The sequence below is a fragment of the Balaenoptera physalus genome (genome assembly GCF_965194825.1).
Source record: "Balaenoptera physalus genome assembly, chromosome: 10".
Lineage (NCBI taxonomy): Eukaryota > Metazoa > Chordata > Mammalia > Artiodactyla > Balaenopteridae > Balaenoptera > Balaenoptera physalus.
Window position 1 is genome coordinate 111942887 of NC_138889.1, and position 23243 is coordinate 111966129.

A 23243-nucleotide genomic window follows, 5' to 3' on the forward strand; every position below is an offset into this window, starting at 1 on the left:
GTTCCAGGAGCTGGGCTTTGACCCTCGTCCATGCATTTTTTGGCCCCTCCCCGCCTTTTCCATCCTGTTTGGTCACCCCCACTGGTGTCATGTCCCCTGGGTCGGGTTCTCCCCATCCTTGGACACCGCAGCGTGTGGGCCGCCCCGGCCTTGCCCCGGAGGTGACGTGGGGCTCACTCCCGCTCTCCCCCAAGGCAGCCCGGGGCGTAAAGGCAGGGCAGTGAACTCGGATCAGGCACCTCTGCCCATGTCTTCACTGGCCGCAAGGCCTTCGCGGGAGGGATTTGCCGTACACCTTCCCTCCAGTAGCTCGAGTTTCCAGCCAAGGGAATCCCGCCCCAGCCCCCGTGTGTGGAGGCACCTGGGACCACGGCCTCGTAGGCTGTCTTCAGCTCCCCCAGCGGGATAAGCACCTCCGGTCTCTAAGTGGAAGAGCAAAAGCCCTCGGCACCCGTCTTCCCACTTCCCAAGCTCTGTGCCGGGTCCCTCTTCCTCCGTCCACCCTCAGCCCCTCCTGCTCTGCTCGGGTTCTCCGGTGACAAGGCGCATCCTGGGGTGGCCCCACCCTTGACCCCTGCTCTCTGGGACCCTCCCTCCGCTTCCCCCACTGCACTGCCCGCACTTCCCGCGTCTCTGGCGTCCCCCCACCCAGGTGACCTCACCCCGTCCCAGGGCCCCTCTGCCACCTGTGTGCCTGTGACCCCCGAGTTCTCTCTGGCCCAGACTCCTGTGTCCAGCCGCCTACCTAAGGGCTCCGCTTGGCCAGGAAGCACCCAAAACCCAAGACATCCAAGAGGGAACGCGTGACCTTCATTCCCCAGACCCGTTCCTCCCTCCTATCCGGGGCACACGCTGTCCACATGGTGGCCCGAGCCCAGACCTCCCGAGGCAGCCTCGGGCCCCTCCTCACGGGCACCCAGCCCAGCCCTCAGGCCCTCCATCCCTCCCTCCCTGCCTCCTTCCTGGACGCTGCGTGCCTGGTGGGAGGTGGGCTCTGGCTCCCACCCGTCTCCTCCAGCCAGCCCCGCTCCCGCCCTCCCCAGGTGCCCGGGCCCCTCAGGGTTGGCCCTCGCCCTGCTGTCCCTGGTCCCCCACCCGACCGCAGCCCCCCACCTGCCGGGCAGTTCTCTGGTCCTTTCTTCATGTTGGTTGTGTTGCAGGTGACCTCACGCATGGTGTCCACTCACGCCCCACGTCCAGAGCAGGGCTGGGTCAGAGCCCAGCTCACGGGGATGGGCGGGGGGATGGCAGGGGGCTTGTCCTGTCCCCCTCCCACCCAAGAGGGGCCTGGGCAGCTCCAGCTCACGGGGCGTTTGCTGTCCCCCAGGCTGAGGAAGAAAAGAGGAGGAAGAAAGAGGAGGCCGCCAGGAAGAGACAAGAGCAGGAAGTAACGTCTGCGCGGGGGCAGGCTCCTGGCGGAAACGCACTTTGACCCCATGCCCTGCCCCCTGTGCCTCCTTGGGACCCAGCCGGGCGCCCCCTCTGCCTCCGTCCCCAGCGGTGCCCCCTCACCACCTCACACAGTGCCCCAGGGAGGCCGGGAGCCCTGAGCAGGGACAGACGTGGCCGCGAGCTCCAGGACGGCTTCTGTGGCCTTGATCCTGCTGTGCTGCGTGCACGGCCGTCCCCCTGTTCCTGCAGAAAACACCTGGCTCCCTCCTTTCACTTCCCTCTGCCCAGCTGTCGCTCCCTGAACCTGGGGGCTGGGGTGGGAGCCGACACGGGGTCGCGGGCGTGGGGCCCCTCATGGGCTTGGAGCAGTGACCCCACGTCTGTGTTCCAGGCGGCAAGGCTGGCCAAGATGAAGGTTCCGCCCAGCGAGATGTTCTTGTCAGAAAGCGACAAGTATTCCAAGTTTGATGAAAACGTAAGAAATCCTGTCTTTCTTTTCAGAACGTTGTTAGACCATTAAATTGGGATGAGAGGGGTTTTCAAACTTGGCTGGGAAGATTCTCTGTCCAGGGTGCTGTTTGCAGGAAGGCAGGCTTGTGTGGGGCTGTTTCAGGTCCAGCACGTGTAGCCCAGTGCCCGGGGCCACCCGTCCCTCACCACGGCCCAGCGGCTCTGGGGCCGGGCGTCGTGGCCTGGGCCAGTTGATGGATTTGCAGGGACTCACCCCACAGACAGTCCAGAAGGGCCATGGCACAGATGTGCCCATTGCTCGAGGGGCTCTTCAGCGTGACTACTCACGGCCGCTTGGCCTCGAGACCCTCAGGCCTCCCTCACTGGTCTTGTACCTATTTGCTCGTATCAGAACCATGTCGACCCTGGTGGGGAACGGTGCCCCTCACCCCTCAGGCAGGGGGACATCCCAGGATGGTCGCTTCCCAGAGGCTAGGACGGGCACCTCGGATCAGTGCGCTGGGTCCAGAGCGTGGCGGGGAGTGGAGGCCGGGCAGGCGGACTGGCCCGGGCAGTGGGCTGGATGCCCGCGGTGACCGCCCGTGCCCTCGCCTTTCAGGGTCTGCCCACACACGACACAGCAGGCAAAGAGCTGAGCAAAGGGCAGGCCAAGAAGCTGAAGAAGCTCTTCGAGGTCCAGGAAAAGCTTCACAAGGAGTATCTGCAGTTGGTTCAGAACGGAAGCGTCCCGTGAAGGCGGGGCCGAGGCTCTACACCACACCGGGGGCACCAGCTCCCCCCGCCCCGGGCACTCTGCCCCCCGCTCTGGGCGTGTTTATAGTGCTCCTCGGGGCCTAGGTTAAGGATTCTGTCCGGAGAGGTCTGGGCCACCTTCGGCTCTGAAACATCAGTAATAAAATCTTCCAAACGCAAGGCCGGGCTCTGTCTGCCGTCACCCTGCACGGTCAGCGCTCACGGGGGCCCGGCCGGGCTGCTTGGTCAGCAGGTCACGACACGGGAGGTCAGGCCACTGAGCGGCTTCAGCCGAGGACTGTCCCCCCCCGACCCTGCCCCCGTGCAGATGGCTGTCGGCTAATCTCTGGTGTGTAGGCGCATTCGGAGGCATTTGAGTAGGAAAAAGACAGGCTCAAACTGGCAGAGCCCGCTGGCGCCGCACACAAAGGCTGCTCGGCCGGGTGCCCGGGTCCTGCTGGGTCAGCTCGGCACCCTGTCTCCGCAGCGATTCCGCGGGCGGGCGGGTGGCAGGGCCGGTTCAGCACGGCTGGCGATGAGATGGGAGGAGGGGGGATGCCAGCAGCGCAGGGCAGCGATGTCCCCAGGTCCCAGCCAGGAGAGCGTGTCCTCACCACCCTGCTCTCGCATTCTTACTCCCGGGGCTGAGAATCCCCACCTGAGCTCCAGGCCTGGACGGAGCAGGGTGGCAGCGAGCCGGGACCGGCTCCACCTGCAGAAGCGCGGGGCCAGGTCAGATCCGCCAGAACCCGCCATGGAGCCCTCGGGGCCGGGCGGACGGGCTGGGAGATGCCATCCGGGTCTCGCTCGCGGCGATGGCGGGGCACAGCGGCCCAGCCGGGGCAGGGGGCTGGGGTCGGGGTTGGCACTGTCCAGTGGTGGCCGCGCTCGCCCTTCACCCCCGCGGCCTGCTCGTGGGAGCGCCACCCCCAGGGCAGGTGGGGAGCAGCCTGCTGGCCGGTACCGGGTGCTCCGGGGGCCCCCACCCAGCAGCCACACGTGGAGCACGACGGCTGCGACCCCACGGGGACAGGCCCTGCATGTGTTCCACATTAAAAAAAATAAACCAGTAAGAAGAAAGGCCCCAAGACAAAGTGGAACAAACCCAGGGCAGGTATCTACCTAACAAGTCACCCCAGCACTTAGTGGCTGAAGTGACAATGACCTTATTATTGACCCTGGGGGTTCCGGGTTGACCGGCTCCTCTGGGCGGGTCTGAGTCAGGGCCCCCCACCGGGTGCGGTCAGAGGGCGGGGGGTCTGTGTGCTCGCACCTGGGTCCTGGGCGGGGGATGCTGGGGTGTGGCCTCCAGGTCGGCGGCCTCTGCGGGTCCCAGGAGAGTTGGGCACCACGTGCCCTTTGGGATCTAACCTCAGAGGTCACGCGGACCCCCAGGCCGCCCCAGGGCCCACCCGCAGACCCCTCCCTGTGACGGCAGTGGCAGGGGGCTGGAAAGGGTGGCAGCTGTTTAGGAAAGCGCCACCTGCCATAAAACCGCAAATCAAACCGGTGAGAAAAGGGCCCCTTTGGTTGATTTGAGAACCTGCCACTTGGCTGCACATCGTTCGGGGGGTGTGTCCTGAGGCCAAAGCCGTGCAGGGAAGTCAAACTTGGTTCCATTGCTGTGTCGCTGGGCGTGGTCCGGCGTGGTCGTCACCCTCCGCGCTGTGCGGGCAGCGGACACGTGCCTCGACATCAGCAGCCCCGCGTTCATCGTGAGGAAAAGCACCAGAGAATCGCGTGCTGTTAAACACGAACGGAGGAGACAACGGAGGAACTGACGCTTGTAAACAGTAGGTATGTCCCGGCCATGCAGGCTGAGAGGGGACCGCCCCGGTGGCCACGAGCACCCCCAGGGCCAGCTTCCAGGCTCTGCGTGCCATCCCCTCTCCTGGGAGAAGCGGCCAACTCCAGGCCGAGGGCGAGCGCTCGTGGAGGCCCAGGGCATCCCGCCACCCTGAGGGGAAGCGTCCCAGACGGAGGGGTCGTGTCAGAAGGACACGGGACAGACCAGGAACACACAGAGCAGCCAGGAGAGTCTCCGGGGCATCGGGCAGAGGGTCACGCGCAGTGAGATTCCAGTGAGATGACTCGAGAGGACAGAACTAGAGAGAGCGGCGTAGCGGTGCCGGGGGCTGGGTGGAGGCTAACCAGGGACAGTCTGGACCCTTCACCCTTCGACTGCAGTGGGGGCTGAGGAATCTACGCCCGTGGCCACGTGACACCAGGGCTGGTGTCCCGGGGTTGATCTTAGGCAAGACGTAGCTGTCAGGAAACCATGTGAAGGGCACAGGGACCCCTCTGCCGCAGCTTCCTGGGAACCTCTCATGATTTCAAAGTGAAAAGCCTAAGGAGCTTCCCCCGGCTGAGTCTGGGACAACTGCAGCCCTGAAAAGAAGGGGTCATTGAAATCCAGGCATCCACACTTATTCTCAAAAGCAAAGAAGACCAAGACATAATAACTTGTCACCACTGGAGCTGACACCTGGTCCACAGACTTAGTTATTTATAAGTGGCAGGATTGGGACTTCCCTGGCGGTCCAGTGGTTAGGACTCCGTGCTGTCACTGCCATGGCCCTGGGTTCAATCCCTGGTCGGGGAACTAAGATCCCGCAAGCTGTGTGGCGTGGCCAGAAAAAAAGGTGGCGGGATTAAACATCTCCCACCCTCCATGGAAACTGTATTTGAGAGCCACAAATGGCCCCACTGAAAGGGGCAGCAGTGCCAGCGAGTAGAAGTGGGCAAAACAGGACAGCTAGAACGCCTCCGTTCTGGGGCCCCAAGTGCAGCCCCGACTCCAGCCAGGGCTGTCAGTGGACGCCGAGACCCCTGCTGAAAGTTGGGAGCTGACGCCAAAGCGTCCCCTCGCAGGTGGCTTGTTGGTCACAGGGGACCGGGAAAGGTGCGCCTGTCACCTTACAACTCGGAGCCCTGCCCATCACCCCCTCCCCCCAGCACTCCGTCTCAGCATCCCCCGAGAGGGACATGTGGGCCTGAGGGGTGCCCTGCAGCGAGGAGCCTGGCCTCACCTGCACAGAGAAGTCTTTCCACTAAAAATACGGAGTAGGTCCTGAACAAAGCTTTTAGACCCATGCTGCCCGGGACCTTGTTAAATCGCAGACCCCGACTCGGATCTGGGTGGGGCTGGAGATTCTCTGCGTTTCCTCCAGGCCCTGGGGTGATGCCCCTGCCACTGGTCGGGGGCCCCACCTGGAGGAGGAGGCCGTCCGTTTCACTTCCTGCTCACCGGCAGTACTGGGGACCGAGACACAGGCAGGAGGTGCCACAGAGAGGCCGCCGGACTCATCCAGAAGGCGGGGCCCTCCTCGGGACTCGGGAGAGATTCGAGAAACAAAACCACCACCTCCTGTGTATTAACCTGGATAGCTTTGAACAAACTGGCCACAGAGACGTTTGGGGACATGTGTGCATGGGCATGGTGTGACGCTAAGGAATCTTGGTGAATTTCGTTCGTTCGATCATGCCAGTTGTGTCCACACATGTCCTTAGTTTGGGACAACGTGGCGTGGTAATTTTCTTCAACAAAGAAAACCGATGAAGCAAATTATACAGATGCTTCTGGTCACACCTGAGTGACCGGCGTCTATCTGTGCCCCAGGTCATCCTCTCTACCTTCCTGTGTTCCAGACTCTTCGTGATCAAATGTTGTTTAAAACATGCCGCCAGGAAACTCTCTCGTCTTTAGTGGACAACCGGGGCGGGTCGCGGCACCTGTGGGAGGTGCACTGGGGGCTCCTGGTCAGAACATCCTCACTGTTCCCTTTGCATTTGGCCTTTGCACCCTTACAAGCTGCGGCAGAACCTTCTGGAACAAGATGGGGTGGAAAACATTTTTAACTTGTAAAATATCAGTTCACCTGTAAAGTGTTCCTTTTGTGTGTGTGCATGAAACCCCTTTCCAGCGTTAAGAGCCAGAATTGTCTTCCTGCTTCTCCCCAAAGAGAAATCTTTCGTGTTTTCATTATTTAAAAAATCACAGATTCACTATTTAAAAATCGAATCATGCAGAAAATTACCAGACTAAAGTAACGACGGAGTGTCCCCTTAAGGCCATCTAGAGCGAGCCTGTAACAGTCTGGGGACAGGCTCCCGACACCTTCCTTCTGAGTTTACAGATAGCAGCCCTCTCTGCACGGAATAGACGGTGGCTATTTTATGATGTCATCTGCTTCTTCCTCCTGTCTCCATGTGTCCTTGTCATTACAGCATCATGACCTGGGGGCCACCACCCTGGGGAGGGATGTCGGGTGCTTCTGGGGCCCCGTGCTCCCTCTCTTCTGCCAGCCCCGGGGGTTCCTCATTGAGCAGTGCCCACGGGAGGCGAGGGGCAGGGCCCCTCCAGGGCCAGGTTGGTTGTGGTCCAGCCGTTTTTGAGCTGGGGGGCTGAAGGAGTCGTCCAGCCCGTCTCTATTTCCTTCTCTGGAGGTGGGGACGATAGTGTCCACCTGGGACATTGCTCAGCCAAGGCCTTGCCATCATTCAGTGGCCCCGAGATGAGGCACAGTCTCTAGGTGGGAAGGAAGACAGGGCGCCCGTCCTCCTGAGCTCAGTCTGGGGGGAGCTCAGGCCGAACAAGGAGCAGAACCCAAGGGCAGGGCCACCCCTGCAGGGTAACCCCCTGCGCTCCCCATGGCCGGAGGGCGAGCCAGGCCAGGGACCTGCGTAGAGGGGCTGTTAACAGGTGTGCACGAGTTCAGAGCCCGGTGGTGTCAAAGTTACGATGGTGGGAAAACGAAAGCCACGAGGTGGCCAGGGGCCTTGGGGCTCTAATCCCAGCACCTCTCAGCCCTGGTCGGTCTTAGCATCACCTGGGGACTTCTAAACAAACTGATGCCCGCTGTGCCTGCCCCGTTCCGAGTTCACTGGGGGCAGCAGGGATTACAGAAGGATGTTGAACAGCACAATGCCGTGGTCCGGGCTCACCAGCACGCCGGTGGGCAGCATGGAGGATGGGGTGGCAGGAGGACGGGCTGTGACCTCCAGCCAAGGGCACGAGGGTGGCCTTAGCCCGTGAAGAGCAGGGACCCTCCTGGCTAGGGAGGAACCAGCCCAGTGGAGGTCCGTTTGCTGGTGCTTCTGCTGTCAGTGGGTAGTCAGAAAGGATCGTGTCCACAGAATAAGAGACGCCAGTACAAGGCTCCAGTGTCAGCAAAGCTTGGGTGTTTGTCAGAATGAAAGTGTCTTGAGGGACTTCCCTGGCGGTCCAGTGGTTAAGACTCTGCCCTTCCAATGCAGGGGCGCAGGTTCAATCCCTGGTCAGGGGTCAGCAGCCAAAAAAAAAAAAGACACAAGTCCCCACATGCTGAGTGGTTTTTTCTTTTTCTTTCTTTTTTTTTTTTTTTTTTTGGCCCATAGCATGCAGGATCTTAGTTCCCCAACCAGGAATCGAACCCGCACTCCCTGAAGTGGAAGCGCAGAGTCTTAACCACTGGATTGCCAGGGAAGTCCCCTGGGAGTGGGTTTTTAAAGCTGATATGGCAAGGCAGGAAGCCCAGGCAGCCAGTGGGTCTGCTGCTGGAGGCTGGGCGACTCGCCCCGGGTCCCTGGGGACGCTGCCGGGGCCTGGGAGGGTGAGGGCAGATCCCTGAGTGGGAGGTGGGCAGTGGGAGGCCACCCCCCCAAGCCCCTCAGCCTTCACATCTTGTAGAGGCTCCAGAAACTCAAGGACACCTGCAGCAGCTGCCCTGTTGTACTGGACTGAATAATGCAACCCAGCAAATCCATGTCCACCCAGAAGTCCACAGTGTGAGCTAATTTGGAAAAAGGAGGCTCTTTGCAAATGTAATTACTTAAGATGAGGTCCCACTGGAGTAGGGTGGGCCCTAACTCCAATATGACTGGTATCTTTGAAAGAAGAGGAGACAGCCATGGGGACAGGCCACGTGAGGACAGAGGCAGAGGCTGGAGGGACGCGGCCACAAGCCCAGGGACACCTGGAGCCCCCAGAATCTGGAAGAGGCAGGAGAGATCCTCCTCTATAGCCTCCGGGGGTGGGAGTGGGGCCTACCTACAACTCGATTTCAGACATGACTGTCCAGAACTGGGAGAGAACACGTTTCTGTTGTTTAAGCTGTGCTGTTTAGGGTACTTCGTTGTGACGGCCCCAGGAAACCAACAGGACCTCCATCCTTGAACCTTCATCCTCTTGAACAAACACGTTTAATATGACTTCATGCTTCATTTAAATAAATCCACTTGTGATTATAATGGGGGGGGTGGCAGGAAAATATAGTCAGACTGCAGGCAGGCGAGGACTGTTGCCTGATTTCACAACAGATACGAATAGAACGTGGTGCAGTTTCCCAGGAGCCGCTCCTCACGAGGCCAGCTGCAGGGGACTCCTGTTCCCGTTTCTGTTGGGGAATCCGAGACTCAGGGCCTGAGAACTGAGAAGACGTCAGACCCAGGGAGGGGGCTTGCGATGGCAATGCTGGCGTCACTCTGAGCCTGGCACCCGCCCATCATGCCCACGGGCAGATGAAGGCATGGCGTGCAGCCTGGCCCAGGCATCACCTTGGGGGCACCTGCCCGGGCTCACCTCCTGATGGGGCTCTCAGGTGCTATCATTAGGGCCGTGAGCCACCCTGAGCTATTTGCAGGTCCTGGAATGCACTATGCTCCCCTCCTGGCCTCTCCTGCTGGTTCTCAGGTGTCAGCTGGGGCACCACTTCCTCCCGGAAGCCTCCCTGATACACTCCTTCTAGTGGTGGGCACGGGGCAGGAGGTGGGGATCAACATGCTCCCCGTCAAGTGCCCGTGGTCAGGAAAGCTGGCAGTGGTGCCCTGATGGTAATAAGCAGGGGAGTGGCAGCGGCGGGATGTTCAAGGAAGGCCCCTCAGAGGAGGTGACTGGACCCAAATGATGGCAGAAGCCCACAAAGGGACATGTGGACAGAGAGGATTTTGAGATCATTCACAACCTCCCAAAAGGGGCCTTTCTGCAGACCCATAAGAGCCCCAAAGGGGGCAGGCCAGGGGGCGTGGATGACCACAGGTGTGGACAGGTGGACTCCACCATCCCAGGTCCGGCCTGCTTTCTCCAGGTGGCGTCTGGGCCACAAGGAGACCCAGGAGTCAGCCCTTCTGGCCCCTCAAAGGGCGGCCCCGAGTGGCCCCGTACTCAGTGGTGGCTGCACCCGTCGCACCAGGGCCTGTGGCTGCCGGGGACCAGATATCACCTGGGGCAGGAGGCAGGCTGAGCCCCTGGAGGAGAGGTGAGCCTTGGGGAGCAGGAACCGAAGGGCAGATTACCCACTCCCCGCCCCGCCCCTGTGTCCTCAGGTGCTGAGTCCCCTGCCCGCGCCAGGCGGCTGGGGTCATCAGAACAGACACCTGCACCAAGGCGACTGCTCACCAGCGCTGTTCCAAGTCTCCCCCAGCCCCATGAAGCAGGTGCTGTTAAGTGTCCCCATTATACAGATGGGGGAACTGAGGCACAGGCTCTCAGCCAGGCCCGCCGGCTGGAATCGGGCAGAGCAAGGATTTGGCCCCAGGAACACCTGCCCCCCTCCCCCTGCTCTCTGCTGCACGGCCTACTGGCCAGGACCACTGCCGGGGCACCGCCTTAGCGTGCTGTGGACTGAATGGCAGCCTCCAAATTACAGGTTCAACTCCAATTCCTGGAACCTGGGCATGTGACATTCAGATACCGGGGTTTTGCAAATGTAATCGAGTTAAGATGAGGCCATTAGGGTGGGCCCTAGGACAGTGATTGGAGTGTCCTTTTAAGAAGAGGACACAGGAGGGCTTCCCTGGTGGTCCAGTGGTTTAGACTCCATGTTTCCACTGCAGGGGGCGTGGGTTTGATCTCTGGTTGGGGAATGAGGTGAGGAGAGGTGGTAGTGGCTCTGAGAATAAGAATATGCAAAACTATGTAATTTTTCATTGAGCAAAATGTCTTTACATACATTCCCTGCACTGAACTGTATTCCCTGGCATCAGAGAACGTTAGCACTAAAAGGCACCCAAAAGATCACTTACCTCCTTTAGCAGATGAGGAAATTAATGTCCAAGAAGGTAAATGTCTTTCTCAAGATCATAAATCCAGGACAGGATGACTCTGTAGATGGTTAATGATTTACGAGGGACAGTGGTCCCAATGTCAGCAGGGAGGGTGAAAGTTACCCTTGACAAGACTTGAAATCACTCCTAACGTACAATATAGCCACAAAGCATCCACAAGTGAGTCCACCAGAACATTTTCCTCTAATAAGGAAACACATCGCTTTTTTCCCCATTGAATCCCAGATGACGCAGTTGGCCTGGTTTTAAGGGGCCAAGTTGCATGGGGGGGAGAAAAAAAAAAGACATTATAAGAAATACCTGGGGAGTAAAATCAACTTAGGAAGTCACCCTGTTACATTCTTTGGGTGAAAAAAAGTGACTTGAATAGCCCATCTTTCTTTTATACTTCTACTTGTCCCCTAATTGTGCTTTTTTTTTTTTTTTTGAATTTGCTTTCCTGAGTGTATGGAGAGGAATTTATATGCTACATTTTTAAAGAATGAAACCTTACTGAATAAGTGACTTAGAAGGTTTAAATGTTTGGGTTTCAGATGGCTGCGATTTCCATTTTAATGTATTAATATCACACACGGGTTGCATGGTCCTTGTCGCGCTTGATGACTTTTGTTACCGTCCCTGCTATAGTTTATTGTGCTGATCATGTTATCAGTAAGTCTTAACCTTAACCAGAAGCAGCCACCAGCAAAACCAGTATCAACATAAACTCCACACCCTAGCCTCTGTGTCTTGGGACTTCTGCAAGAGTAATCACAAAGAAGGAACTATTCCTCAAACCTAAAATTTGGATAACCATTTATACTTAACTGTATACCAAGAGTATTGTATTTGTTCCAAGGCAGCTCAAAACTCTTTGAAAGTGCCTTATAGGAAGTGGGGAAAACGAGTAATCCCATTTTAACAAGAATGTATACAGATGTGAAATAGGAAAATAAGGGATCTGCAAAATTGTTATGGTCCTAGCCTCATGTAGTTTATATTTATTTAATTTTTTTGGCCGTGCTGTGAGGCATGTGGGATCTTAGTTCCCCAACCAGGGATCGAACCTGTGCCCCCTGCAGAGGAAGTGCAGAGTCTTAACCACTGGACCGCCAGGGAAGTCCCTCATGTAGTTTAAAATTAAAGTCTATGCATACAGAAAATATTTGCAAGGTAATTACTAGAATAACGGCAAAAAAAGTCAGCACAGGGAATCCTTTAGATTCAGAGTCATGACTTACTTTTCAAATGGAATAGACTCAGCTAGTGGCAGTTTTGCTTCTAGAGTAACGTGGCCTTGAGAAAACCACTTCACCTGCTTCTATGGATTCATCTGTTACCTCCTGTAGACTCTATGCCATATTCATACATCTCATCTTCCCTTCATTATTTCAGTGGTGACAGTGGCAATCTGGTTTACATCTTAGAACCTAAAGCTCCTTGGACTAAAAAGTCCTAAATAAAAACAGTTGTTAAAAAAAAAGTTTCATGTAAAATTACCCAGGGTCTCAAAAGTCAATGAAAAGTTACCCAGGGACCCTAATGCAGAAGTAATATTTGAATCTTTAGACACAAATGCAGTGAAGTGTGTCAGTAACTAATAAGTTGCCTCCTTTGTAATTCTTTCCATTTTTTGATTTCATATGTCAAAACAAACTCCTTCGCTTAGCTTGTAAGCATAGTAATTAGTGTTTCAGATATTCATTTTTGGAGCACAGAACTAATTAACAACTAACCCTGTTATAACGGGCTAAAATGAGAGTAATGTTTTCCTAATACATAATTGTATTTCTGAACTTGAGTAGGGATATTTTGAGCTGTTTGGTCACATGTTAAATATTTTGCGCTTTTAAAAAGATTCCTGATAATACTTCTCGATTCTTTCCCATGAGCCCTGAATGTAATTCTGATTTTATAATATTTTTCAAAATGATATACAGGGACTTCCCTGGTGGTGCAGTGGTTGAGAATCCGTCTGACAATACAGGGGACATGGGTTCAATCCCTGGGCCCGGAAGATCCCACACGTTGCGGAGCAACTAAGCCCGCGTGCCTAGAGCCCGAGCTCCGCAACAAGAGAAGCCACCGCAATAAGAAGTCCACGCACCGCAAAGAGTAGCCCCAGCTCACCGCAACTAGAGAAAGCCCACGCGCAGCAATGAAGACCCAACGCAGCCAATAATTTTAAAAATATATATAAAATGATCTTCGTCTCCCTTATTGGAAAATGTCACTTCATCAATCCTTTAGCAATTAAACTCCTGCTGTGGCTTGACCGGCGCGGTGCGGCGGGGGGTGGGGGGGAAGGACCCACAGAGACACAGAGAAGGCGGCCATGTGATGCAGCCACAAGCCCAAGACAGCCCAGAGCTCCCAGAAGCTGAAAGAGGCAGGAAGGACCCTCCCCTGGAGACTCTGAAGGGAGCCCAGCCCTGTAACGCCTATGATTTCTGCCTTCCAGCCTCTAGAAAGGTGAGAAAACACAATGCTGTTGTACTTTCTAAGCCCCACGGCTTGTGTCCCTTTGTTGTGGCAACCACAGGAAATTAAAACAGCATTCTCAGTCCTGTTGCAAACAGAAAGGCTGTGGACAATGTCACCCACCTTCCCACCAACTCACTAAAGTGACCCGGGGAAAGGCCGCTCCACTACAGCCGTTCCACCAAGGGCCAGGCCCAGTGGCCAGCTCACAAGCTGCTCCCCCAACTGGCGCTGGTGCAGTGCACCACCTGCTTCAACCCCGAACATCCGGGCAGGGCCAGATACAGTGGCCTCGTGGATATGAGCCTTTATTAAACAGGAGGAGGACAGACCTCCAAACTTGAAAACGCTGGTGCTCCTTTCTTTCGTAGTTTATGCCTCCTCCCCCAGCTCTGCCCCGTCCTCAGCAAAAGCAAAACAAGGTCACTACAGAAAAGTCAGAAAATCCAAGTAAGGCAAGCAGGGATCTCACACACGCCCTCTCAGTACCGATGCGGGGCAGAGGCTGGTCCCCGCCATGTGGGTTACACCGGGGCACCCGCTGGCCACCCTGCGGCGGTTAGCTGACGTTACGTCCTTAACAGCCCCTCCAACAGGAGCCTCTGGATGCTTTCAAACTCCTCCCCCCGCCCCCTTCAAACTTGCTGAAAAGTTAGAACGGGTTTCAGAAGCGACCCCGCTCAAAGAAAGGAAAGTTTCTGAAAAAACGGACAAAGATAATCAAAGACCGCTCAACGGAAGATAGCGCCCAGAAACACAGACTCCCAGAAGCCCGGGCCTGGCGGATGTGGGTTTCCACCGAACTGTCGTCTTACTCAAGCGGTTTTCAGATTAACGCTTTTCCAGGAACTGTAACGTGGGGAGGCCGGGGTCGGTACCCCGGCCCCAGCGGCCCGGCGCTTCCTTCTGGCCGGTGGGTCTGCTAGGCCCGAGCCGGGCTGAGATGCTGGGGACGCGGGCCTGGGCGCTGCCCCGGGAGAGCCCGTGAGTGCGCGGGATAGGGTGGGGGAGGAAGAGGGGACCCCACGCGCCAAGCCCAGCAGGCAGCACGAGCCCGGGGATTTGAGGGGGGGAAGCCCGGGCCATGGGGTCGCGGAGGTCGGCGGGGTCAGCGCGCGCGTCCCTGGGGCTGGAACTCAATTGGGGGGAGGTAGGCAGGGGTCGCGGGAGGTGGGTGGGCCCTGAGACAGCGCCCAGTCCCACGGGGGGCTGGGGAAGGGGGGCTGCACAGGCCGGGGGGTGGACTGCGCCCGAGCTGGGGTGAGCGGTCGGGGTGGGCGGTTGGGATGGGGAATGGGCTGCGCAGACCAGGATGAGTGTGGGGCCGGAAAAGGGATGCACCCGAAGAGAACACGGGAATAGGCTGCAGCAGGCGCCCCCCACGTGACCTCCGCGCGCCCCCCCGCCCCTTAAAGGGGCGGAAGGAACGCGGGCGCGCGCCACGCTGACGTCACACATCCCTATTTGTATCCGGCCCGCGTGTCTCGGCCCCGCTGAGCGCGGCGCCTCCTGGGCGGCCTCCGATTGGCCGTCACCGGCGGCGCCGAAGCGTAGTTGACTTGCGCCGCGCCCTCCCAATCGTAGCCCGCTTTGTTCGCGGAGGGCGGGGCCAGGGGACTCAGCCAATGGGAGGCGGCGTTGTTGGCGGCCACGGCGGCGCAGTCCCGGAGCGAGCGAAACCCAGACGGCTGCCGCCACTGCCGCAGGAGGAGTGAGGCGCGGACGCGAGGCTCGGCCGGGTAACGGCGTTAGTGGCGGCCGGCGGGGCGGGGGCCGGGGCCGGGGCCGGGGCCGGGGCCGGGGCCGGGGTGGTGGGAGCCGCGGAGAAGGCCCGGGGCCGCCATCTCGGGAGGCCGCGGCGGCAGGGGCGGGGCCGGGCCCGAAGCGTCTGGAGCGCCCGGAGCGGCGGCGGGGAGCAGGCGGGCGGGAGCCGGCGACGCGGGTGGGACCGGGGCCCGCGGGGAGCCGGGCGGGGCCCGGGCGGCGGCGGCAGGTGTCGCGCTCCGCCCCTCCCGCGGCGGCCTGAAGGTCAGGAGAGCTTTGTTCCCGCGCGGCTCCCGCCCGCCGGCTCCGCTGCGTCCCCGGGAAGGTTAAGGCCACGGGTCGGGCCGCGAGGACCCGGGCCAACGCGGAGCCGCCCAGGGGCCTTTTGTTTTCGGAACCGGAGCCTTCCCAGGTCTGAGTGACCGTTAGCCGCGGCTGCAGCGGGCTCCAGTCCCGCGTCCGGCGGGTGGGTGAGGCTGCCGCGTGTGCCGGGGCGACACCAGGACCTTGCACGGTCCTGGGTGTTGTCGGGGACGGGCGGCGACGTGCGCCCGCAGCCGGTAACGGACGCGCCGGGAGCCGGACGGGCCCGGAGTGCCCGGCAGGGTGGCCGCCGAGTCTGCGCTACTTTACTGCTTAACGTCATCCTGCGGCCGGGGAAGTGGGGCCGTCCGAAAAGTCTGTGAGTGTCACGGATGGGACGTTGCCCTGCGCGTCTTAGTCCGGCGGTGGTGACAGCAGTCACATCGGTGTGTTTCTACCTGACTGCTGGGCCACTCCCCTCCTCCCGCCTGCCCCCCGATCCTGTGTTTTCCGAATGCTTTCTGTTAGTGATCAGACTTCCCACCGTCCGCAGTTACCCCCGGTCTATCTAAGCCGAGTCCTGCAAGAAGCCTTTGGGCCCCGAAGAAGGCTGTGTCGGGTTCTTGGCGGGGATGCTCCTGCACTCCCCTGCCAGCAGGGCTTTGGTTCACATGCCCCCTCTGTTTTACTTGCATGTCGCTGTAAAGTATAAAAATAGACTTGTGAAAATTCTCAGAGTGAGTTGTTGAACTTAAAAGTTGTCTTTTCAAAAGTTACTGCTTTCTTGTAGAAGTAACTGTATCTCTAAGTGATTAATAGCTGTCCTGCACACCAGGGACTCCGATAATCTCTGCCTGTGTTGACTCATTTCATAATAGTCTAATAACTTATGCGATAAGCACTGTTGTTTTCCCGTTTAACCACTCAGGAAACTTGAGGCCCTGGAAGGTTTAAGTAAAGTGGTGTGTGCAAGGTGACATAACTTGGATTAAAATGCAGGCACTTTTAATTTTGCCCAGCTTTACTGTTTCTGTAGAAGGGATGAAAAGTTTTAGTAAGAAATTGTTTTAATTATTGCACTGAGCCTCACTGAAGTCTAGTTTTCGAGCATCATTGATGCTGGTTGATCATTTCCAGCTCAGAATTCTGTGATTCCACAGAATGCTAAATGCGTCCCATAGTAGAATCTGGAAATGATTTCGGACGGTGATTAACAATAGCTAGAGGGATAAATGATACGCAAATGTAAAATGACCTTTCGAGAAAGAAAGGTGGTGATAGAGTAGGGATATGTTTAAAAGGTTAAATGAGTGACTAAAGTAGAGGGAGATGGCTTAAAAATGAGCGTTACCTATTAGTGGTTAACTTGTTAAGGTAAGAGTTGACAGGAAAAAGAAACCCCAGAAAATGAATTTCTCAATTTATTAGCTGCTTTTTTTTGTTAACGTTTTGTGACAAGGAAATTTTTTTCTTTCATCTTTTGAAGGTAAAGTATTCTATTCTGAGATTTGGAAGGATTGAAGATAAGACTTTTGGTCAATAAAAATACCATTACAAAACTTAATTTCTTATAGAATTATAGTGACAAAGGGGATTAGTTTTATAGATAAAATAGGTATAGGAATTGTGACCTTTTCAAGTTTACTTAGGAACACTTTCACCAGAAGTTTGAGGCCTCTTCTCGTGGTATGATGAGAGTAGTTATTCTCAAAATAATTATAATTATATAAATAATTTCAACACTGTAGTGCTGTCTTAAATACCTGTTATTACACATACATTTACAGTCTTTTTTTATTCCTGGTTGACCCATGTTACTAATTCAGAATGTCTGCGGTTATTTGTGCCTCAGTATTATAAAATAACATCTAAATGCTTCTGTGACTTTTGCATTATTTTTGAAAATACTATATAGAATAGAGATTGGAGAAATTGAATTTTTTGCAGTAGCTGATTTTATCACTTGGCTTGATAGTCTCAGTAAACTGAATTCTGGAACGGATACATATGTTTTAGGGTAGTTGTCCTCTAAAAGTGTACAGACGTCGTAGTTCTGTGAATTGACCATTTAGATTATCAGACCCTTCTATGATATTCTGAGTTGAGAGATTTTAATCTGTATGAGATAGTTCATAATTTTTTAGAAATTGAGTACTTAGAGTTGGGATGTGTTCATCAGTACATGACAGTCTGAATTCATTCTTGAATCTTTAGTTAAAATATTTCCGTTAACCTGTCAGGATTTTGACCAGCCTCTTGATATTGAGAGCATATTAATTGCCTGTATCTGCAGTTCTCTGACCAGCTAGGGTTCAGATTGAAATCTTTTCCTTTTTTCTTTCAGTAGTTGATAGTCTTCTAGCATCAGGAGGAGGTGACCTCACATGTAAATGCGTATGTGGGATAATGAGAGCTCCGAATTACTTATTTTCAGAGTTGCTTTTCTTTTTTTGCTCATTGTCCACAGTTTTAAAATGGTTTAAAACTGTTCTGATAAGCTCATGTTGTGTACTTCCTAAAGTTTCACTGGAGAACCCAGGGGGGTTTTTTGTTTGTTTGTTGTGTTTTTGTTTTGTTTTGTTTTTGATAAGTAGTATCTGTGGGCCAAGGGTGGTTTAAATTCCCAAAGCCCTAAGGGCCATCAACCAGTATGAAACAGGGAAGAACCATCACTGCTCAGAACCCGTGCTCCCAGTGATGGCATTTTGAATAGTCAAGGCAGCATTGAGGAGCGTGTCGGGAGATTGGTCTGGGACTGCTGTCTAAGGAGTGCTTTTTTGTTTTTTAGAGGGAAAGGTGTTCAGGCATCCAAAGTAAAAGGCTCATATTACTTAGTTTGACTATTCTACCACTGGGATGATTTCGGAAGTAGAAAGTAGCTGGTGCGGAATTATTGCAGGAAATTGCTCTCCTCCAGCCTTAGCTTAATTTGCACAGTTTCTCCTAGTTCAGTGAATACTTGCCTTCCTAAACTGCAATTGTGAGGTTTTTCCTTGAGCACAACCCTTATTAATGGGTAGTGAAGAATTTTGTGTTTGACTGTTACGGAATTTTCAAAACAGACGACGTAGGTTTGTTTTCGTTTGACAGCCATTGGTTTTCTACCCTGCCCTCTTCAGAGAAAGCAGGGCTGCTTTACACTGTTTGCCACTGAATTTTAAATTTCATGAGTATTTAGTAACAGGAGAGGCAGTGTATTTCTGTAGTAAGAAAACTACAAAAGATCACTTAATGAACTTTACCTTTTGATCTTGGCCACCCACTGTGTAGCCTTAAATTTCCTTTTAAAAGTATACTGTCAGCTGTTATTAAAGGTGCTTCCATTCTGAGTCTGTGGGACTTTTTTTTTTTTTTTAGTGTATGTACTGTGCATTTTATTATTATCCCAAAAAGCCTGTTCAAAAACAAGATAAGATGATTTCTGTGTAATAGTTGTGTGGTGTGGTAGAAAGATCGACTATACAATTTAAATACGTGCAAAGGGTATAAGTATTGTAATTTAAAACGTTACTTGTTTACCCAGTTATCCAAAGTAGCTTTCAGTGCTTGGCGTCTGTTCATCCACGAATGCCTTCTCTCTGCTAGGCACAGTTCTAGGCACTGGGGTATTTTATTGCACTGAACAAAACAGATAAAAGACCTTGCCCTCAAGTATTTCCACAGTGGGAGACAGACAAAAAAGTTAGACAGTGGTAGGTGCTTTTGAAAACAAGAGTAGAGAGAAGGAATAAGGATTTGGGTTTTAAATAGGGTAGAGAGGGTAAAGCCTTACTGACAAGGTGACAAGACCTTGGATTAAGAAAAACCTTCAAATATTTGACTCATTCAGTCATATACTAACGAATTAAGGACAAGAGAGTGGAGGAGGGAAATTGGAGCTATAGCGATGAAGCACCAGTGTGCCTTGAGTAAAAATATACTGTCTTGGTTAAAGAAGGGAAACTTTTTTACTTTCTTCCTCAAAACTGAGGGCTTGGTCTCTAGCAAGCTTCTGAAAAAACAGTCCACCGTTGTCTCATGGCTATTAGATCTTCTAAGCAGATGTGACTTCCTGTGTCTTCAGAACCTGCTTAGGAGCGGCTAAGGTGTGCGTAGGGTCCCTGACACCACCATGCTGTATACAGGTGACACACGAGCAGATCATCACTCAGCAGTGGTGACCGAATGGGTGAAGCAGATTGCTTGGCCACTGTCTCTTGCCTAGTCCTGTGCTGGGCCCAGGGACTGCTGCGTTGAGCAAGTAGATAGATCTCTGCCTTCATGGAACTTACTCTTCAGTGGGAGGCCAGAGATGGATCATTCATCCATTCTTTTTTCAAAAACATGACAATAAAAAGTTTCAAACATATGTAGAAGTAGTGATTCCCCCATATGTACCTAACATTTAGCAGCAGTAATTAACTATTTGCCAATCTTAGTTCATCTGTAAACATGTAGTATATGTGATATTTAAAATAGATTTTTCGATCATGGCAAAAGAAAAAGTGCATATATATTAGATTATCAATCATGACACATGATTGAAATCAGTTAGAACATAATTCTAAGACCACTTGTTTGAGTTTAGAATCTGGATGCTTTTTTTTTTTTTAACTGCTGAGAGATTACAAGTATATTGAAGGGTTTGTTGATTTACAAGGACATTTTCCATTATTTCAGCTATTTACATAAGTTATCTGGTTGTTTATTTCAGATATGTTTTTCACTTACCTGCTGGCATATCGAATCCAACGCAGTTAACTCCCAATACTAACGAATGCAGTGACAGACTGGATAAAGAATCTCCTGATTAGGGCTTTGTATAGTGGCCAGGTTTTGTGGGTAGAGACATTGGGATGTCCTGTGGGGATATCCTGATTCCTTCTTAGAGCAGATGAATGGCTTGTTTGTCCCTTCTGATGTGTCCTAAGCCAAAGTATGGGCTGGTACTCCTGGAGGATTGGGACCTATACCCTGGGACTGATCAGACTCCGGATCGCCAGCCCTCCGACTTTCATGTGAACCAAGTGATTATGCTGTGGGGTTCATTTAACTGCCACCCTAATGTAATAAGAATTATAGCCTATATTGAAATTCTAAAGTCTTAAATGTAACCAACGTGTTTCTGTTAAGTTCATTTTAATCATTCAGTGATCTCATGGGAAGATATTGAGGACCTCTGACTTAAGACAGGTAATAAATGTATTAAAATTTTTGGTTATGTGAAGGGCGACCATGTTCCCCAATTTACACCTTCTTTGCCTCTTGAGAGTGGCCCGATTTGAAATTATAGGATTACTCTCTAACTGTAGGCTGAATGATTTCAGTTAAAAATTAAGAATTTAAAGTTATATTGGATAACTTGCTACAAAAATAAATTTTTTTTCCCTTAGGAAAATTTTTTTTGTTTGGGGTAAAAATAAATTAATCCATAAATCAGATTGTGAGGTAGCTTATATAAATAAAAGCAAAACTTTCATTTGTGTAATCATGGAAATTTGCATGTCAATCCAGATTTAGAATTATAAGCTCAAAGTTTTTGACCCTGGAAGGGAAACTGAACAGCTGTATTCTTTAGAAATTTTAGAATGTTCTTTTGCCTGGTATTCCTTTCATATTTCAACTTGATTGCCTTTTAGAAGTAAGAGACCCTTTTGATGAGGCTTGGGACTGTGGTTTCATAAAGTTAATATTAAACTCAGTATGCCAACATTTAAAACAAATGGATGATTATATTTCTCAAATCTGCAAATTTGGTAATTCCTTATAACTTTCTATTTTAAGAAAGTTTTGTTAGATAGTGATTGTTAAACAAAAGCAAATAAATTGTGGTGTGGAACTTGAGTAACTGAACTCCAGCTTGTTTGTGATATGTCACCACTCTACATTATTTTTTCTTAGCTAAGGGTAGCAATGTTTAAACTAACTCGATTTGTTGGTTTCATATCAAGCAATAGATAGGATAATTTGTAAGCATATTGTGGTTATAAAAGTGGAGAGAGACCTGGAGTAGATCGTGTACTGGGCACTTCCTGTGTTTAATTCCATCTTCACAGCAGCCTCTCAGGTAGGTCCTTTCTAGTTCATGGATGTTGAAACCGAGGTTATTACACAGCTAGGAAATGATAGAGATGGGATTCAAACCCGAATCAAAACCATATTGTTTATAGTGTGTGTGCTTTGTTTCAAACGTTGAGTTCTGGGTTTGTGTTGTTGTTTTGATTTCAAAGTATTTTCTTTTCTATTGTTTAAACTCTATTGTTATTTTGTTTGTTTTTCTTTCTTTGATTTAGCTCCTTTTGGGGGCGGGGAGAATGTTTTGTTGGGTTTAACTTAATTGCTTTGTCATCATGTCACTGAAAATAGGATCATTGTATTGATGGGATCTTTTAAATTGGAGTGGTGTCATTCTGTGGGAAAGTGAACCTCTTTGGCCTCTATTTTGCAATAGAGTGTTTATTTGTTCACCAGGTATTTATTATGTCAGATGCTGTTTTGGTCCCTGAGACTGCTACATAGTGAACAGAATAGAAGGAGTGCTTTCACACTCTACTTCTAGACAGTGGGTTTCTTGGGAATGCTGCTGAACTGCAGGATCCTGACCCTGACTGAGCTGTTGATTGTCATCTATTCCAGCAACAGTAACAGTAATTTTGAATTGAGCAGGTGGAAGTGGTGGCAGGAAGTGAAGTGGTTGGTGGTGGTAGGGAAAGGTCAAGAGGGTCTGGATCTGAAATGTGAAAGGATTTTAATTTAAAATGGAACCAAAGGATATGAACGGGTAGCTCTCATGCATGCACCCTCAGGAAGATGAAAGTTGAAGACTGTGAGACTGATTTCCCACAATTGCCTGCTTTACAGAAGATTGAGACTTATCCTCTAACCAGTGAGTGTCTGCCAAGACTCTCTCTCCATCTTCAAGTCAGTGAACTTGCTGCGTGGCTCCTAACTGGATTTTCCCCTTTTGCACTCTTTGCCTGTAAAAGCAACCTGCCCTAAACCTTCAGGCTCACCTGTCACTCACTGCAGTTTAACGTGTCCCAAATTGCAGTTCTTCTGTTATTCCCAAATAAACTCGGTTTCTGGTAACTTGAGCTTGCCTTAGTTTACCTTCTTTCTTTTAGGTTGCTATTACATGGTGTCAGAAGTGGGATCCAAAGGCGATACCCACCAAGGCGCGGCAACCCCCAGAGTTGAGCAAGGTACCCACACTTGAGCCCTTTGTGCTCTTCACTTTCGCAAGTTGCCGTAGCTTGGTTAGGCAAGTCTCTTCTTGGATCTCAAGCTCCCTTGTTTTGGTTGAGCTCTCCGGCTTTATTTGGGATCTGGATAGGGACAGATTGTCCTTCTGGCGAGTACTCTTTTGTTCTGAATCCAACAATGGGATACGAATCATCTAAATGTTCTAAAGGTGGCTCCCTTTGGGAACTCTGATGTGTTTTTGTTTTAAATATTTATTTATTTATTTATTTGGTTGCACTGGGTCTTAGTTGCGGCAGGCGGGCTCCTTAGTTGTGGCATGCGAACTCTTAGTAGTGGCATGCATGTGGGATCTAGTTCCCTGACCAGGGATCGAACCTGGGCCCCCTGCATTGGGAGTGCGGAGTTTTAAACACTGTGCCACCAGGGGAGTCCCTCTGAGGTGTTTTTTTATTTAATTAATTAATTAATTTTGGGCTGCATTGGGTCTTCGTTGCTGCGCGTGGGCTTTCTCTAGTTGCGGTGAGCGGGGGCTACTCTTCATTGAAGTGCGGTGGCTTCTCTTGTTACAGAGCACGGGCTCTAGGGCGCGCGGGCTTCAGTAGTTGTGGCACGCGGGCTCAGTAGTTGGGGCTTGCGGGCTCTAGAGTGCAGGCTTAGTAGTTGTGGCACACGGGCTTAGTTGCTCCACGGCATGTGGGATCTTCCCAGACCAGGGATCGATCCCGTGCCCCCTGCGTTGGCAGGTGAACTCTTAACCACTGCGCCACCAGGGAAGTCCCATCTGATGTGTTTTATTGTGATCTTTCCTCATAGACATTTTTGACTAAATGGACCAGCCTTACTAAAGATAACTTAGAACTCCAGCGGCCATTACAAGGAACCTTTGATGTCCCCAA

The 23243-nt window shown here is 52.5% G+C and overlaps 2 protein-coding genes across 6 annotated transcripts in view; both read left to right on the forward strand.

Moving 5' to 3' along the window:
- The window catches only part of CARS1 (cysteinyl-tRNA synthetase 1), a 48217-nt gene extending 45444 nt beyond the window's left edge, over positions 1-2773 (forward strand). For both annotated transcript variants that reach the window (XM_082409664.1, XM_082409665.1), the window contains 3 exons: positions 1328-1387; positions 1784-1867; positions 2462-2773. In XM_082409664.1, the coding sequence (XP_082265790.1) occupies positions 1328-1387; positions 1784-1867; positions 2462-2596 (279 nt within the window). In that variant the 3' untranslated portion in view covers positions 2597-2773. The remainder of the gene's footprint in view (positions 1-1327; positions 1388-1783; positions 1868-2461) is intronic.
- Positions 2774-13373: 10600 nt separating this feature from the next.
- The window catches only part of NAP1L4 (nucleosome assembly protein 1 like 4), a 66706-nt gene continuing 56836 nt past the window's right edge, over positions 13374-23243 (forward strand). Inside the window, exons 1-2 of one of the 4 annotated variants that reach the window (XM_082477695.1) lie at positions 15629-22030; positions 22269-22346. In XM_082477695.1, the coding sequence (XP_082333821.1) occupies positions 21955-22030; positions 22269-22346 (154 nt within the window). In that variant the 5' untranslated portion in view covers positions 15629-21954. Of the gene's footprint in view, positions 14012-14686; positions 14815-15628; positions 22031-22268; positions 22347-23243 lie in introns of those variants that run through there. The other 3 variants (XM_082477696.1, XM_082477698.1, XM_082477697.1) reach the window with 3 other exon arrangements.